This window comes from Taudactylus pleione, unplaced genomic scaffold, assembly GCF_031769625.1.
Source record: "Taudactylus pleione unplaced genomic scaffold, aTauple2 ptg000330l, whole genome shotgun sequence".
Lineage (NCBI taxonomy): Eukaryota > Metazoa > Chordata > Amphibia > Anura > Myobatrachidae > Taudactylus > Taudactylus pleione.
The window spans coordinates 4,883,910-4,901,960 of NW_028284731.1; the positions used below are offsets into that span (position 1 = coordinate 4,883,910).

The 18,051-nt window shown below is 42.2% G+C and overlaps 1 protein-coding gene across 1 annotated transcript in view; it reads right to left on the reverse strand.

Annotated features, from left to right (window-relative positions):
• CASTOR1 (cytosolic arginine sensor for mTORC1 subunit 1) overlaps positions 1 to 18,051 on the reverse strand; it is an 89,878-nt gene that overhangs the window by 27,275 nt on the left and 44,552 nt on the right. Inside the window, 4 exon segments of the mRNA XM_088443480.1 lie at positions 11,970 to 12,052; positions 13,503 to 13,585; positions 13,588 to 13,618; positions 16,416 to 16,539. Of these exon segments, the coding sequence (XP_088299606.1) occupies positions 11,970 to 12,052; positions 13,503 to 13,585; positions 13,588 to 13,618; positions 16,416 to 16,539 (321 nt within the window).

Here is an 18,051-nt window from a genome sequence, read left to right on the forward strand (position 1 = left end):
TGCTTAAAGCAATGAGCCTTGAACATATAAATGTCAATGACACTTGTTATAATACTGTGCCAATAACCATACTTGAGCCAATGCTGCCCCCTATTGTTAATACTTATTTTACTATTATGACCTTATAAGGAATATAGTATCCAGTCTTTGTTAAGAGCCCTATAATTAGGTGTGAAATGTGGAAGTCTGGAGCCTTATTTCACGACTCCCTGTCTGACTGCAGAAAGTGCTGGGACGGTGTACTCATCTGGCCTTATCATGTAAGGCGAGGCTCCCAGATGCAATTGTGCTGTATTGGACCGCTATCGGAATTAACTAGAAATCGGAGACAAGTTCAAATAACCATTTTAATTAATGAACTTAAAAACTGTTTGTGTATTGTGCCATTCATATCACTCTGTTGCTGTACTCCTGAACCTTCCGGTTCCCCCGAAAACTTATTTGGCGACCACGAAGGGACAGCACAGGAGCAGATTCTTTGACACAATGTATTTCTTTAAGAAAATGTTTACTATCCTACATGCCTGACTTAGATCTGGACCCTGGGTTGGCATGAGTGGAACTAGCTTGTGGTTATATGCAGCATGTATGTTTTGTGTATTGTCCTGAACTTCGTGTTTGCAGCGTAACACAGATGTATGTTTCTCTGTCTCTTTCAATATGAGCGAGGTTATGTGATGAAAATCAGTGTGTATGTGGGGTTTTATCTTGCTGAAAAGAAATGTTTAAACTTCTTAAGAAAAATGTTACACTTGCGAGAGATAAGATGGACTCTCAGTTGGCTGGGTTCCTAGCAGGTGTGCCTGGGTGTAGAAAAGTTAAGCAGAAATTGAATGGTCAATATGCTGGTTCTCGAGAGATACGAGAATTGCTGTTTTCTCTGGTGACACCTGTTGAAAGCTTGGATTGGAAGATTGCAAAAGGGATTGATTCTGAATTAATTAATGATGAAATTCAGTATTTGTTATTGCCTGGAAATACTGATATACTCTCCGTAACTGGTGTGAATGGAGGGAGGAGTGACATTCCACAGGCCAGATGGGAGGAGCAGTAAAGGAAATTCACTACACAGCCCGAACTGAGAGGAAAAGTTTACAGATGTACCTGCACTGACATTACAGATCATGATAGCCACACATTGTCAGAGCAGGAGTATGTTTCTAAAGTGAGTGTAAGAAAAGTGTGCATGTGACAGCATATCTAGTTGAAATAGACATGCAGTCCTCGGAAGAGGAAAATTGACAGCTTCTCTTTAAGAGATCCCACAGCGAGAGCAGAATTCGCAGTGATAGGTACTGATTTACATTGTCCAGCGAAGGGAGTTAGAAAGATAATTTTTGTGTGGAGAGCAAGAGAATGCAAACACAAGATAATCACCCATTGTTAGAAGGAATATGTAATTAAAACGACAGACTCAGGAAGTGGTTGAGACCCATTAGAAGGGGTGGGGCCAAGTGATGATGCCTTGCCCGATGAGACATGGGAGTTACCAAGAGCCAGGGGGGTGGGAGATAGGCAGAATTGTAGACAAAGTCCATGCCCCTGAGACAGGAGACTGCCCCCGTGAGGAAATCATTTACATGGCCTGAATTCCAGTCTGTACTTGTAGAATGTAACAATAAAGAAATTTAACAAAGTGTCCATTGCAATTGACGTTTATAGGTTATCAGTTACTGATGAAACAGTGGTTGGGAAAAACACACTGGCACGGATACCAAATGGGCCATCAAACATGGCAATGCATAAGGGACATGCATTAACAACACACATACTGACTGGGGGATTATGTGACTCAGATTTTGTTAGTGGTAATAAAATTTAGACCCCAATGTATTTTCTGACAAAACCTTTTCAGTCAATGTCTTTGAAACTGCAGCAATCAACATCTCAGCTTGTAAGTGTGCGTCTTTCAGAGATCACAACAGAAAAATTGATTGTTCATTACCGCAAAGCACAGGAAAAAGACTTTCATAGACAGAGAATGGTGTGCACGAAAGAGAGGACGTTTGTAAAGCTATGTTGTACCTTTTATGTTGCGACCACAAGCTGGGTTGGTGAAATTTAAAATGAAGGTGCAAGGATCCTGCGTACAAATGTAAGAGACTTGGCACTGGAGATCACTTGTACCTCACTTGGGTTTCATCCTAAGACCCATCTACAATGTGGCCTGCAAGAACACTGGATTTGTTTGAACAGTTGAACAAGAAGATGCATTTCAAACAGCCAGGGAAGCTATCCAGGTATATAACGCCCTGGGCCTCATCCCTGGGCCTCATCCTGGATGTGATGGTAACAAAACATGGTATGTCCTGGGGCCTATGGCAGAAGAGCGCAAACAGTGGAGAGAAGAAGACTCCCACTTGGTTCTGGGACAAGCAGTTTGCAACAGCACAAGCCAGATATACCTCCTCGGAGAAGACATTGCTGGCAGCATATACAAAATTGCAACATGTGGAATGTAGAAAAAGAGAGGGGGGTTTAACCCCCTATTGTTCCTCAGCACACTGAATTATACTTGCAACAATATATGAATATATAGGGCAGCTGTGTGGATTTTGTATATTCTCCCTGTGCTTGCGTGGGTTTCCTCCGAGTACTCCGGTTTCCTCCCACACTCCAAAAATATACTAGTAGGTTAATTGGCTCCTAACAAAATTACCCCTAGTGTGTATGTGTGTGTGATAGGGAATATAGAGTGTAAGCTCCACTGGGGCAGGGACTGATGTGAATGGCCAAATATTCTCTGTAAAGCGCTGCGGAAAATGTGTGCGCTATATAAATAACTGGTAATAAATAAAATAATAAATAAATAATGAAAACTATATGGTAATAGGACCCCTTCCCTTCCTTTCATGCACCTGAATAATATTGCCAGATTGATTGAGCAGCTGCCATTTTGTGTTTGTTAACATGTGGAATGTACCATCAACCAACAGCCAGTTACCAAAAGAACGAAGATGCCGGTAGCTGGTTGGGTCAGGCAAGAAGGCCTGTCTGTATGGATGCCCACCTGGCAGCAGCATGACTTGAAAAACTATGGCAAGATCATCTCGGGAGGAAGAGCAATGTGGAACAAGATTTGGAACTTCTGAAGTGAGCAGCCTGTGTCTGTGGGTCATGTCAATGCCCACACTGGACTAGAAGGCAATGAAATTACAAATGCATTAGTACAGATCAAAACAGTGAAGCTAACCTCCTCAGAGAAAACATTCCTGGTAGCCAACACCGCCATGCAACGTGTGTAGAGCACCACTAGTCAACCCAAATATGCCTGGTTCGTAGGTGGATCAAGCCAATATCCGGAACTGCGAGCTGTTCTGATGGTGCCAGAAGAAACCAAAAGTTCCTCTGGTCATCTACACAGAAAGCTGGGCCGTGTTCCAAGGCCTAACCACCTGGATGCAAACATGGAAACAGAACAACTGGAAAATACATAGCAAAGTGATCTGGAGTGACACACGTCATGTGGAACGAAATCTGGAATCCATGCAACCAGAGGCCTGTGTCGGTGGGCCATGGAAATTCCCACACTGGACTAGAAGGCAATGAAGTAGTGAATGCAATGGTTCAAATTAGAGCAATGGCACTTACCCCATAAAACAAACAGAACTACACAATTTGGGAGTGTGGGCCGATGCCTGGGCACAGAGAAGGCATCCCAATGACACAGCAGATGGCAAGAGAAATTGTGAAAAAATGTGAAACATGTCAACTGTGGAATGACAGGAATAAATGGATGGGAGACCTGGGCTCTATCTGCAGAGGTGAGTGTGCCGAACAGGTGTGGCAGACTTTATTGGACCTTTGCCTACTGGACGTGGGGGCTCAAATTCTGTTGTACAGCTGTGGACACTTACTCTTGAGTACTCGTGGTCAGCCCATCTAAACATGCAGACCAGCAAACTCAAGTTACAGGGATTGTCTATATCCAGACTATGGTCAGACACATTGCAGAAAGCGATCACATGTGCTAGCAGCTGGAAAATGTGGCCTGCCTTGCTCAATACTGAAAGAGGCCTTATGAACTTTATAACTGCAGTATGGCCATTTGAATTCATTGTTTTCCAACAAAAAGAAGTAGTGTGCTGTATTGGACAGTTACAGAACAGAGTCATTCAGGAATGAAGTTCTCAAGCAGAGTGATACCGGATAAGAGACTATCATGAAGTTGATAAAGACTTGTTATTATGGGATGTCAAAGAAGATGTGAGCAGACAAAGACACCCAAAATTAAGTATACAGGGTTTTCTGCGATTCATTCCATTCACAAAGCGGACATCAGTATGATTGAAGGAATGGATGAGTTTAGAAAACAAGAATGTTCATATATACATGACATGGGTTTTTTAGAGCAGGATGTATATAGGTATATATGTGTTTTGTTAACCGGAAAGTGGTAAAAGCTTGAATATTTCTTGTTATCTGTTACACACACATACATTTATGATAAGGTTGTGCTTATTCTGACTCAATAACCAGGCTATAAGTGTAAGGCCCCTGAGATAATTCCTCTATGTATATCTGTATTGAACCAGTACTTACACAAAGAGACTTTGTCAGACAGTGTCAACTCAACTAGTAAGGCACGTATGAAGAATCCAGATGACTATTTATTTTAAGCTGATATTCTTGTAATTATGCACAAATAGTAGGTGAAAAGATGATAATTTGCCAGAACTTAACAAGAAGCAACTGAAAGCTAAAATGGCAGACACACAATGAGCTAGAGACAGGAAGAAATGAAGGCTGATGACTACATCAGATCCTAGCTACAGAGAATCAGGAAGGACAAAATTAACAAGATGCAAAGCCTTGCAATAGTAACATGACAATAACTAAACAGCATATGAAGTATATATGTTGTGGGACATGACAGTGCTTAATATGTGTTTAGTAAGAAATAGAGATACGTACAGCAGTTTGATACAAATATTCAACTATGTTGACCAAATATTCTATTGTTTTATTAGATGCCCTTTGATATGATTCTCAAAAGAATGTGCTTTACTTATATATTGTAACTAGTTTTATCTAAGATTGTGTGATATTTACGGCTTAAAGCAATGAGTCTTGAACATATAAATGTCAATGTCACTTGTTATGATACTTTACCAATAACCATATTTCAACAATTGCTGCCCCCTATTTTATTATTATGACCTTATAAGGCATATAGCTTCCAGATTGTCACATCCCTATCAAGGAGAGCTCCTACTAAGGAGCTGGAAATCAAGGTCCTGGGTGGGGAAATGACCCGGAGGTGAGAGGCCTGGATATACATCGTCCTCATCCACAAGTACCGGAGGTTGACGAGACCTGACCAAAAGGCGCAGAGTCTAACCTGCTAGGAGGTGTTCACCAGTGACCCCACCAATTGGGATTTGGGTTTATGCTGTACCCAACAGGCAGGTTGCGACCCTTTGGTCAGGTATCCGGTACCAGTGGGAATAGAGGACGCAATCACAGACACTGAGAAATGGTGCCACAAGATGTATTTGATGATGGTACAGAGTACACACACTGTGGCTAGAGTCGCAGCACAGACACTGAGGAATGGTATCACGAGATGTACTTGATGGTTGAGAGTACACACGCTGTGGGTAAACACTAGAAGTAGCTCTGACAAGAGAGGAACACGGAACCTGGAACGTAGTAACAGCAAACATACACCAGAAAAAACGACATTGTACAGGCAACTTCCGGCCATCCAGAGCCTAGTTATATACCCTAAGGTAGCAGTCCACTGGAGGACAGCATTAGCTGACAGCAACCACGCTACCATTGGGTAAAGGGTCAGTCGGGTGATGAAGACTGTCATGGCTGCACCCATGACGGCAACCGCAGTAACCAAGTCATGGGGCAGCACATGAAAGTCCAAGCGGTCCCAAGGAATAATCCTCAGCACGTCACTCGCCGCCGCACCCGACGTCTGATCGATCCAGAAGTCAGGGAAAGTTAGCGCTGGGGTGATTAACAGCCGATCCTAGCCCATAACCTGACAGTACCCCCCCCCCCCCTTTCAGGGTAGACTCCAGACACCTACAAGGCTTATCAGGAAATTTCAGTGAAAAACTCAAACAAGGTAAGGAGCATGGACGTCAGAGGCCTTAATCCATGCCCGTTCTTCAGGTCCGTATCCCTTCCAATCAATAAGATATTGGAGACAATTCGACCGATTCCGAGAATCTGCCAGTTGAGTCTGAACTTGACGCGTCTTGAGTGGAGAACATTGAAATTAAGAATTAATGGACGTAACAGAGAAACATGAAATGTGTTGGAGATTTTCAACTGAGGAGGGAGTTCCAATTTATATACCACTGGATTAATAACTTTAAAAATGCGGTATGGCCCAATGAAGCGTGGAGCAAATTTCATGCTTGGAACCTTCAAACGAATGTTTTTAGAAGATAGCCGCACCATGTCTCCAACTCTCAGAAGGGGAACAGTGAGACGTTTCCAATCTGCAAATTTTTTGTAGTTACTGGAAGCCTTTTTCAGAGAGCAGTGAATATTTTTCCATATATCTGAAAATGAACCTACAAGGCTGGTAATTGCAGGAACTTCCATGGGAGGTAATTCTTGAAAATCCGGTACTCGTGGATGTTTACCATACACTGCAAGAAATGGAGTAGAATTTGAAGAAGAATGATATCTGAAGTTGTGGGCAAACTCTGCCCAAGGCAATAAATCAACCCAGTCATCTTGAGAAGAGGACACAAAGAGACTGATAAACATCTCCAGTTCCTGATTCACCCATTCAGTTTGCCCATTTGTTTGGGGGTGATAGGCAAAAGAGAATTTTAACTTAATCCCGCAAGAAACACAAAGAACTCTCCAAAACTTTGCCACAAATTGTACACCCCGATCAGTCACTATGTCCTTGGGCAAGCCATGAAGCCTGAAGATGTCACTGATTAACACTTTTCTCAATTGTGGTGTGGAAGGGAGACTGACTAGGGAATAAAGGAGGGCCATCTTTGAAAACCGGTATACTACCACCCAGATGGTATGTCATGTCCCTTGGAAGGTGGTAATTCCGAAAAAAAATCCATCAAAAGATGAGTCCAAGGGGCATCCGGAACAGGCGGAGGACGCAATGGGCCAACAACTTTATTGCGGATGGCTTTATGCTGGGCACACTCGGCGCAAGATACAATTAAATTTCGAACATCAAAGACCTTCATAGGTCACCAACTTGATGTCTTGATAATGCCTGAATGACCAGCAAAAAGAGAGGCATGGGCCCATGTCAATAAATTTTTACACAGCTGTGGGGCCACAAAGATCCTGCCAGGTGGAGGAGACAAGAGTTGAGTGGGACCAAAGATGAACGGATCCAGAGTTGTGCGAATTTGATATTGATCCCCCTCCTCTTGTGGAGAAAGGATCGAAATAGAGCGTCATCTTTCTTGTTCAGGGCTCCAGGGCAAAATTGAAGCTTGAAGTCAAACCTAGAAAAGAAGAGGGACCAGCGAGCTTGCCTGGAGAGATACAAGATTCTCATGATCCGTGATGATAATGACAGGGTATTTAGCACTTCCAAAAGGTGTCTCCACTCCTCCAGTGCCAATCGCATAGCCAATAACTCTTGGTCTCCAATGGCATAATTCTTTTCGGGCCAAAGAAAATTTGAGAGAATAGAACCCACATGGATGACTCTTCCAGTCTTCAGCTGTCCGAGATAGTACAGCTCCCACTCCTACCGAAGAGACGACGACCTCTAAAATAAAAGGTTTCTCAAGCTGTGGTTGGGAAGGATAGGAGCTGTGGAGAATGCTGCCTTGAGATTTTGAAAAGCCGCTACTGCTGCAGGAGGCCAACGAGACGGGTTAGTTTTTTTTTTTTTTTTTTTTTTTTTTTTTTTTTTGAGAGCTGTGATGGGGGCAACCAGAGTGGAGAATTTCAAAATAAATCTTCCATAATAATTGGAAAAGCCTAGGAATCATTGCATGGCCTTCAAGGAGTTTGGTTGGCACCAGTCCCGGATGGCTCTTAGATTATCTGGATCCATCTGTAGGGAGTTACCAGAAATGATGTGCCCCAAGAATGGCACGGAGGAATGTTCGAAAAGACATTTGTAAATCTTCCCATACAGACAGTGGTCACAAAGCGGGATAAAACCTTTGACATGAAGTCGATGGGACGCAAGTTCTCAGAAAAAAAAAATCATCATCAAGGTAACCCACAACTTATCTACATATCTAACATAACTACATCTCTGAAAATGTCACTGACATAACCCTGGAACACAGCTGGTGCATTACAAAAGAAAAAAAGGCATCACCAAATACTCATCCCCCGCCTTGATGCGGATCAAATTGTAGGCCCCATGGAGGTCTAATTTCATGAAAAAAGATGCCCCATGAACCTTGTCAAAGAGTTCAGAGATAAGTGGCAGGGGTATCTGTTTCTTATGGCGATTTGATTGAGCCCACGGTAATCCATACGTGGCCTGGCCCCAGCAGGAGAACATGGTTTGATAAAAGAAAACCTTGCCAAGGATTTTATGTCATCGGACATAGCAGCTGTTTTCGGAACCGAAGGAGATATGGGGTGGCATTTTCCCAGGAAAGAAATCGATGCCACAATCCCAAGAGCGATGGGGAGACAATTTGTCCGCAACCTGTTCATTAAAGACGTCAGCAAAATCTTGATATGGTTCCGGCGAAGGGGGTCTGGGTTAACATTCAATTGATCGGAAGTAAGAGGCTTAGGAAAGGATCCAGTTCAAACTTGATGGATTCGTACAAGAAGCACTCGAGACAGACATTGATGAAAACATTTAGAATCCCACACTAGGATTTGCATGGTAGACCAATGCAACGTAGGGTTGTGTTTTTTAAGCCAAGGCAGACCTAAGACTAGATCATCAGAGGTTTTAGGTAAAACTAGGAATTCTATCATTTCTTGATGAAGGCATCCTATTCGGGAGTGTAACAGAGTGGGTATATTAAGAAATAGCATCTACAGGGATGACATCATCATCATCATCTACTCCAGAGAGAGCCTGCTTGCCGGAAGGGAAGTAACCGGTATTCCCAGGATAAGTGCCAGAGACTCAGAGATAAAGTTTCCGGCGGCTCCGGAATCTACCAAGGCTTTAAAATGTTTTGTTCTAGTCTTGTAAAGAATAGCCACCGGTAAAAGACTATCCATTAAATGGGATGGCTTGATTAACACCCCTAACCGGACGCTACCAGAACCAGTTGGGGTCTCTCGTGTCCCGAGAGAAGAGGACCATTTTTAAGAATATGGATCAGGAGCTGCGCAGTATAGGCAGAGCTTGTTCTGGAACTGGCGGATTTCCATTGATGATTAATGTAATCATCTAATCTAAATTGTCTTGGAATAAGATATAGGCAAAAGCCTAGATCATGAGGGATGGTCACTCATCAAATAACACGTAGCTAAATCGTTTATCAAAATAGTCATTAAAGAATGTTCCCTTAAAAAAAACTTACACAAGATGGTATTAGTTCTTTATACAATACAACTTGTATACCCTGCCGCATCCATGTGTTCCAGAAACTGTGGAAGAATTAGAAGATTCATGTACAAGTGGTTTCCCGATTCTGCAGTAATGTACTTGGCTTAATAGAGAAGAGGGTAAAAATAAGCAGAGAGATTGGTCCTCTTGTTGTGCAGCTATGGAACCCTATACAATCAGTTAGATACCGAACGACAAGCATAACTGCAACGCTGCGAAGTTCAAATTTCTATAGAAAAAATGTAAAAAAGCAAAACAAAAATGTGGTTGTCCAGAATTGGGTTATAGTCTAAAGCTGGGTACACACTGTGCCGATGGATCCGCCGATTATAGTCTTTACCTAGCTTTAGACTGAGGTATTTCTAAAAACTAAATAATCCATATATTAATTAATAAAAAAAAAAACTTAACCAACAACCAAGGCACCAAGCAGCACTTTACCAATCCCTCTGCTAACTCTGGCCTTACCAGTGCGGTTTACAAATAGCATGTTTTATACAGGTTTATAGACCATACAGGGTGAGGTGCACCGCCAATCTCCTGGTTGATGGGAAGAGCACCCTTTTAGCCTTCAAGTGAAAACAAATGTATTTGTTGGGTATTCAACTGCAGACAGTATGAAGAGTAACCATGGTCTTTTCCCATTGAGTGATACAGCATTCAGTGACAGTCCTATCAAAGTCAAATAATTGGGTATGATCGCTTTACAATTATCTGACGATATAGTCGTCTATAGTCTGATGGCGTGTTATTAGGACGCTACTTTGAGTCGGTGCAATCCAATGCACACAAATGCGAACGTACACATGTATTCACATACACACATATGCAAATTCCACACACAGACGCACATATGCGAACGTATACATATAAAATGGTTCCCACACATTATAGATAATAATCAGAGGCCCTCATTCAGAGCCGCTCGTTAGCGGCAGTACGCTCGTTCCGAGCGATGTTTGCACATCTGCGCATGCGTACGGTTTTTAGTACGCATGCGCGAACTAGTCAGTGCGGCCGAAAATCGTTTGTACGCTATATTGCGAGTGCCTGCTATTTTGAGTGACAGAATGAGGCGTATGTGGGTGGTAACAGGGGAAGGTGCTTGAAAATGGGGAGTGGAGATCCGAACGCAGGCGTGCTTAAAGGTCAAAACGGGCGTTTTATGGGTGTGCATATTTAAAACAGCAGCGTCATTGACCACGTCACTGGGTTATTTTATAGCCAGAACTGCTCGCAAATTTGTGGTAGCAAACACCAACCACAAGAATAGCGAGCAGTTCATACGCTGGTCGATGTACTCGATTAATCTAATAAATAGCGGACATGACGTAGGATGCGAGCGGCCAGGGGGCGTTTTTAACAAATAAACGAGCGTATGTTTTGCTCGCTCGTTCAGACTTAGAGGTGTGAACAGACTGCAATGTGCGTACGGATCATTTGAATAGCCACCCCTTGTTTTTAAACGAGCAACCACAAATAGCGAACGGCTCTGAATCAGGCCCAGAGTTATTAAAGGTATTGTTAGCTAATAATTAAGATGTAAGATGTACTTAAAAGAGATAGAAGGTTCAGAATACAGTGGACATGTCATGTTTGGTATCATACTAAATCCCTGTTTATTTGCAGACATCCGTTTCTATTGGCAAAGAAGTCGCATCATGCGTCCGCTAGTTATGGATGATAGGGAGTTATTGAGTAGAATGCTATTTCTTGTATGCAGTGTTGTAGCCAGTTTTAACCAGTTCTTCGGCGGGAAGATACACAATGTGACCGTTGGAAGACCGATCCATACCCCTGATGACACCGTGAGAAACTGACCAATGGCCAGATTGACCAGAAGCAAGAACCAATGAAAACCTGCCAACTTGTCCCTTTGTTATCTCTGTAACCTGTACCTATATAGGCTTGTGTACTGGCTCCAGTGTACAGACATCTTCTTTGCGACCGCAGACTTCTGGACTGAATGACTGTATACTGGGACCAGTGCGCATGCGTATGTATCGGCTGTACCTATTGTTGATTTTCTTGCTTTTTACTCTAATTGTTAAACTTATATTGTGTTACCCCTTTTTACATAAAATAACTTTTGTGCTTTGAAACCACACGATTAGACTGGAAAGCAATTCTTTCTAAAGCGACTTGCACCGCAAATTAGCGACTGAACGGCATTAATATTCCATACCTTCTGTTGAGAACATGCACTGGCAGAGTGGGAGAGAGGGCAGGCTATGGGACAAGCTGAATAAAAATGACAAACATAATATATGCATTTGTACATTTGGGTGTTAGTTAAACTCACTTCAATAGCCCCTGTTCATTAATACTTTCTGGAGTTACACATACAAGTTTAGGCCTGTTTCCTGGATACTGTACATTTACTGTATGTGGTACAAAAACACTACTGTACATGAACAACCACCTTCAAATGTACCATTGGTGAGGTGTTGGTAAATAAAAAAAATAAAAAAAGAACACTCACCAAAGCCAAGGGGCTGTCCACCAATTCTCACCATTCGCCATAGTTCCCCATTAGAACTGGTCAATAGAAGGTCAGTCGGAAATCTGAGGGAAGTTGCAAAGTTATTGACGTAAACATGATGACACATACACCCCGAGATACTGAACCCTGTGACCTCCTGACCTTTTCACAACAGTTACCGTACATACACAAGCAGGCTTCCTGTCATACACTCATTATAGAGCATCTTATTCATTGTGCAGAAGTAACATTATCTACAGATTTATTTATGTTTGTTTTTTTATTTCTATGATGCTAATTTAACCACAAAAACGCTTTCCACATCATCCAGAAGTGATGAGTAAAGGCATCTAATTTGCATAAGCATTACTCTGCATACGCTGTATAACCCATCTATAATAAATAAACATACATTATGTTATATTCATACATTTGAAAACTTAAATTGGGAAGCCCCAAGTAAATTGAATGCAAGGGCATCCACACAGGTGTGACTCATGTGTTCAGCAAATGATCAGGGTCAGGTATAAAAATGTTGGACTGTGTTGGATGCCTGTAATTATGGCTAGCATGGCTGCAAGAGGAGACATTAGTGACTGTAAATGAGGGGTGATTGTTGGGATGCATATGGCAGAAGCTTCAGTAGCCAAAGCAGCTCAACTTGCTAATGATTCATGAGCAATAGTGTCTAAAGTGATACCAGCATGGGACTCCAAAGGACAATTATCGGCAAAGGGAAACAGTGGGTGATAAACATACGCCAGGATGAGCATATCTGTGCAAAAATATATAATACAACTGCAGACTGCCTGCAAATCTCAACCTGTAGTGCAAGTAGCCAGTCTCATTAAAACAAGCTGACAATAATTACACAGAGCAGTATATCATTGTCATATTGCAGTGCATGAAACTTTAATCACAATTGAAAATGCATGTTTGAGAGTTCAGGAGTGTAAGATGCTCAGGCAATGAACTAAACACCAATGCCCCAATTCATAGAACATGTGATCGTCCAAGTTTGATGTCCACATATCATTTACTTCTCAGTCATCAGATCTAAACTCAAAAGAGCGTTTGTGGTATAACCTGGTATAATGTCCACTAACCAGGCATCACCCCAGTGATGGACTTGAGGAGCATGGTGCTGCACCCTACCTGTGCATCAGGTATAACTCCATTCCATGGTGCATCGAGGCCATACTGGCCGCATGTGGTGGCCAGACTCCCTATTCACCGACATACAGTACATACACACACAGAGAAGTTCTAAAGAGAGACATTTGTGTAATTAAGACTTCAACACAAGCTAGCATAAATGAGTACTAAATAAATATGAATATTTTATACACTGTACTAAGCCTGAACAATGGCATCAATGGAGTAAAAGCACATATGGCAAATACGAAGCTTATATGCAGATTTAGCTTTGCTCTATGAACCTCTACTCATTGCATAAGCCACTTCCTCCACATGTTGCAATACAACACAATAAAAAGATGCAGCAATACAGTTACATTATATACAAACACATACTTCTTCTGTATCTCTGTATCCATGACAATGGATATATAGCCATCTATCAAGGAAAAGGCAAAGAAGCTGAATGATTCGCTATTTTCTGTGAGGCTGCAAGGGAATCTTCCTGTGATCTGGAAAGGAAAAGCAACATCATGGTTTATGGACAGAATCACTATTAGGTGTACATGAGATTAAGGGGGAAGTATTAAGAAAAGTTATCAATAGCATGCATTTTTCTTCTATATACCATTACATAATACATTTTTGTGCAAAGCAGTTATAACTGTATAGCGCTGTAAATTTTATTTTATTTTTTATAGGGAAAAATAAAATTATAGTTGCAGGTTCACTCGCTGATCAAATCAAAGCTAATGATACGCAAATTGGTTTTTATTTCACCCCCTGCATTTATCAGATCTGGTAAACTTTCTTCTAGGGCTATCTATGTGTATACAATAGGGCTCCAAATCTGGGGGAATAGGAAATTGAGGGCACACATCTGTAAACTATACATTAGAAATTTGCTTTCAAATAAGGAATTCAAAATAAATACTCTTAAGCTGCATTGAGTAACAGTTTTCAGGGTAGATATGTAGCAAAGATGTCTCATCCCAGTTAGCAGAGACGGCTAGTAACAGACCAATAGGCAATCTAGTCATTTATTAGGATTATACAGTATATATTATACAGTGGATCTAAAATTTCTTCTTCTTAGAACTTCTCCAATTTTAACTTTTATAAATAATGGAAGCAAAATGCATTTATAGGGAATTCTTACCACTCAGCATTACACTTGAAGGGCAGCATTGGACAGCCCTGCTGACCTTCAAAAGAGCCACACGTTACACATTCCCATTAAACTACATTAAACAAAGTGGCATATGGAGGACAGTATTTTAAATGGAGCACATAGGTTTTATATGTGGCATATAGTTTGCGATGACTACGAGGCTATGGAGTTTGCACTAGTCGATAGATAGAGATAGATAGATATGCAAATAATTTTGTTGCTTATGCATTATGATTTTAAATGTTCTAAAGTTTGTATTATATGCCTGCTTAGTTGACGTACAGAATTAAATGATAGTGCTTAACATATAGTAATAGTGTTCCCGCTAGAAAGTGGGGAGAGCAGGCTCGTGGGGTGGGAATCTTCTGCGCGCGCTGAAGGCGTGCGTGCTCCCAAAAAGGGGGCGTGGCTGTTCTAGAGGGGCATGTCCTTGTGACACGCCCCCAATTTGTCACACCTATGGGCATGCCCAGCACTTATGGAGATGCTGGGCCTCCGTCAAGCTCTCCCCTCACGATGAATAGATGCTGTGCGCATGGTGTCTATTCACCCGCCGATGATCGGTCACAGCAAATGTGAGTGGGAAGGACTATGGAAATTTTGCTATGTGGCCCCCATAGCTCTTGATATGCCCCTGAATATAGTGCTGCACTATATATGAATATTTAGCATATACTGGTGGGAATTGTAATGAAATCTGGGATACACCTATGGTACACATACACAGGGTAAAGCTAATGTCTCTATACACAGATATTGCTTCATGTTGAACGGTCACATGCTGGTGTGTATGACTTAGAGGATGTATGTAATGTGGTGTGAAGTAGATTTGGCTTATAAAGTTTCAAAGTATAAAAGCATGTGGTTAATTAACGAGACTCTATAACGGTATAGAAAGACAATGGGGCAGATGAATGAAGCTCTAGGACGTGATAAAGTGCAGAGTGATAAACAACCAACCAATCAGCTCCCAACTGTCATTTTCTAAACACTTCCTGTAACATGACAGTTAGTAGCTGATTGGCTGATCGTTTATCACTCTCCATTTTATCACTATTCAGAGCTTCATACATCTGCCCCAATGTGCACACAATGGGGGTCATTCAGACCCGCTCGTGAGCGGCAGTACGCTCGCAAGCGGGTCGATGTTCCCCCACTGCGCATGCTCACGACGGAGGGAGCTCCGTCGTGTGCATGCGCGAGGCCCGGCGAGCGACGGGCTCTCCATCGCTCCGGGTCTCGCACCAAAGGGGGCGTGCTGTCGATGTTGATTGACAGCACGCCCCCTTTGGTGGGCGTGCCGGGGGCTTGCCTGCCAGACGGAGGCGTTCCCATGGGAACTCCAGGGCTTGCGGCAGCGAGACCCTACCGCAGGTCTCCGTCGCAAGCCCGATGATCGCGATGGTCAAGACCAGCTATGCGAGCGTCCATGAGGACGCTCCAAAAAAAGGTAGGAGGGCCCTGATTCAGAGCGAGCGCTCTGGTCAGAGCGTTCAGCTCTGAATCAGGCCCAATGTTCTCCCCAGGCACTATAATGCTCCAGGGGTCTGACAGCCAAAATCAGAGTTGCTCTGCGCTTATGATACTGTGACAGGCACAGACCCCTCCCCATCTTTAGGAGGCAGGGCGCAGTTTGTATGGTGGGAACATTGCAGTGAGGGTATACTGAGAGTACAGACATGTATGGTCCCTAAGCATGCAGCACTGTGCATTGCTGGACAGGATTATATCTGTGTCCAGCCAGCAAATGGGCAATATGGGCAAGAGTTTTTAAAAATATCTGTGTCCAGCCAGATTACACTGCCCCCACTCGGCTACTTCATAACCCCACTCCTCTGGCAACAATTTTTGGGAAGAACACTACAATGACTAAATTAACTTCGGAATAAATACCTTTACAGTTGTATTTTGGGTTGACCAGGGGTAAGAATTCCTATTGCATCAGTTTTAATTCAATGATGTAAGAAAATAAAGGGTGAAAATTGGTAAATGGGGACAATACTATTTATGGCCACTATGCACTCGGGAATAGCACAAAATGTCTTCTCATACCGAGATGACTCCTGTTAAGGACTAGTTACATTGATTGGAAAGGAATAAGGCTGAAGCAGACAGAGCACATTTATTTACACACTCACGCATGGGAGTAGAAGAGGACGTCCAAGAGAATGGTTGAAATGGACGGCAGTGTGTCACGATCAAGGGTCAGAATACAGAACCTGTTCCCAGGACTCTGCACAGGATGCACTGTGAGATTAAACACTATGAAAAACAACAACAAACCAGTGATAGCTGTGCTAAGGAACAAACACCAGGAAACATACATAGGAAATGTCCTGGTATACACAAACTACAGATCATTAGCCGGTTTGTATCTAGTCATACAGTCTTCACATGAAGTTAGCAACATGGTTGCTAAGGAAAAGTTTTAAATTCTTTAAGACAATAAAATGAACAGTTAATCAGCAGCAGCAGTTCTTTATCTAGGTTAGCCAACCTGCTGCAAGGAACATAATGTATTGGTCTGTATCTCCATCTTGTGGCAATAGGACTGCAGTACAACGGACATAATCTACTGTAAGATACGGCACGGTGTTAATTATATTCCTTAGTCACATTGGGTCATATTAATATGGGAGGCTCAGGGAACATACAGAATGCTAGATGTAACATACTCATGTAGCAAGCCTCATCAGAATCTTTTTGCCTCATGTAAAGGGAGATGTACTTAAGCCTTGGAGAAAGATAAAGTGGAGAGAGATAAAGTGCCAACCAATCAACTCCTGTTATTTTTTTAAACACAGCCTGTAATATGACAATTAGAAGCTGACTGGCTGGCACTTTATCTCTTCCAATGTTTGATACATCTCCCCTGTGGTGTTTATGCTCTACTGTAAATCATAAAGGAAATTATAAATCACAAAGGCATAAATCAGTAAGCCACGTTTTTACTAGTTGGCAGCTTCCAACTTCTTTATCATTTAAATAGTACAGCATACATTATTCCTGAGAATAGTAACCTTATATTTTAAAATATATTTGGAAATAAGCAGGATGCAGTTTTAGGGTGTATAAAATAAATAAAAAATGAGACTCAAAGGGGGGAGATGAGGTTATTAAGGTGTTGCATTATTGGCAAAGCAGTTTACAAAATGATGAACGAACTGTGGCAAGAAGGACGACACTAAATGTGAAGGAGTATCTGTAAGGTTTGTTACTTTTATGTATAGTCTATTAATCTCTACTTCTGAATAAACTGTCAAAGGCTGGATTAAATATAAAATACAGATGTGTCCTCATACATCTAGCCTCCTTGCACCTTAAAGAGCCCTTCTAATAGCACCATGCCGTGGCGTGACTCGGTAGCGCTGAGCGTCTTTTTGTACAACTTTTTACCTTCAAATGCGTCATATACACACAGTGCGAATAGATAGCAAAAGCAGCTTCTGCTGATTAAAATGATATGCAGCATGTCTATGTTCTGTGTGCATCTGCGGGTGAAATACACTGTAACGTAGCGTTTCGCATGCAGATACACCCACATATGCTTGTGCTATCTATTCGCATCACTGTGTAAATAAGACGCATTTAAAAAGGTAAAAAGTCGCACAAAAGACGCTCAGTGCTACTGAGGCACATGGAGCTCCCGCGTTATGTGTGGCGCAACTTGTAGCGCATGGAGGATAGATGTATGGGGACACATCTATAAATGTATAATGTGATCATTTGTGAGCTCGCAAACATTTCTTATTTTTAACCCTCCGGGAGATCAGA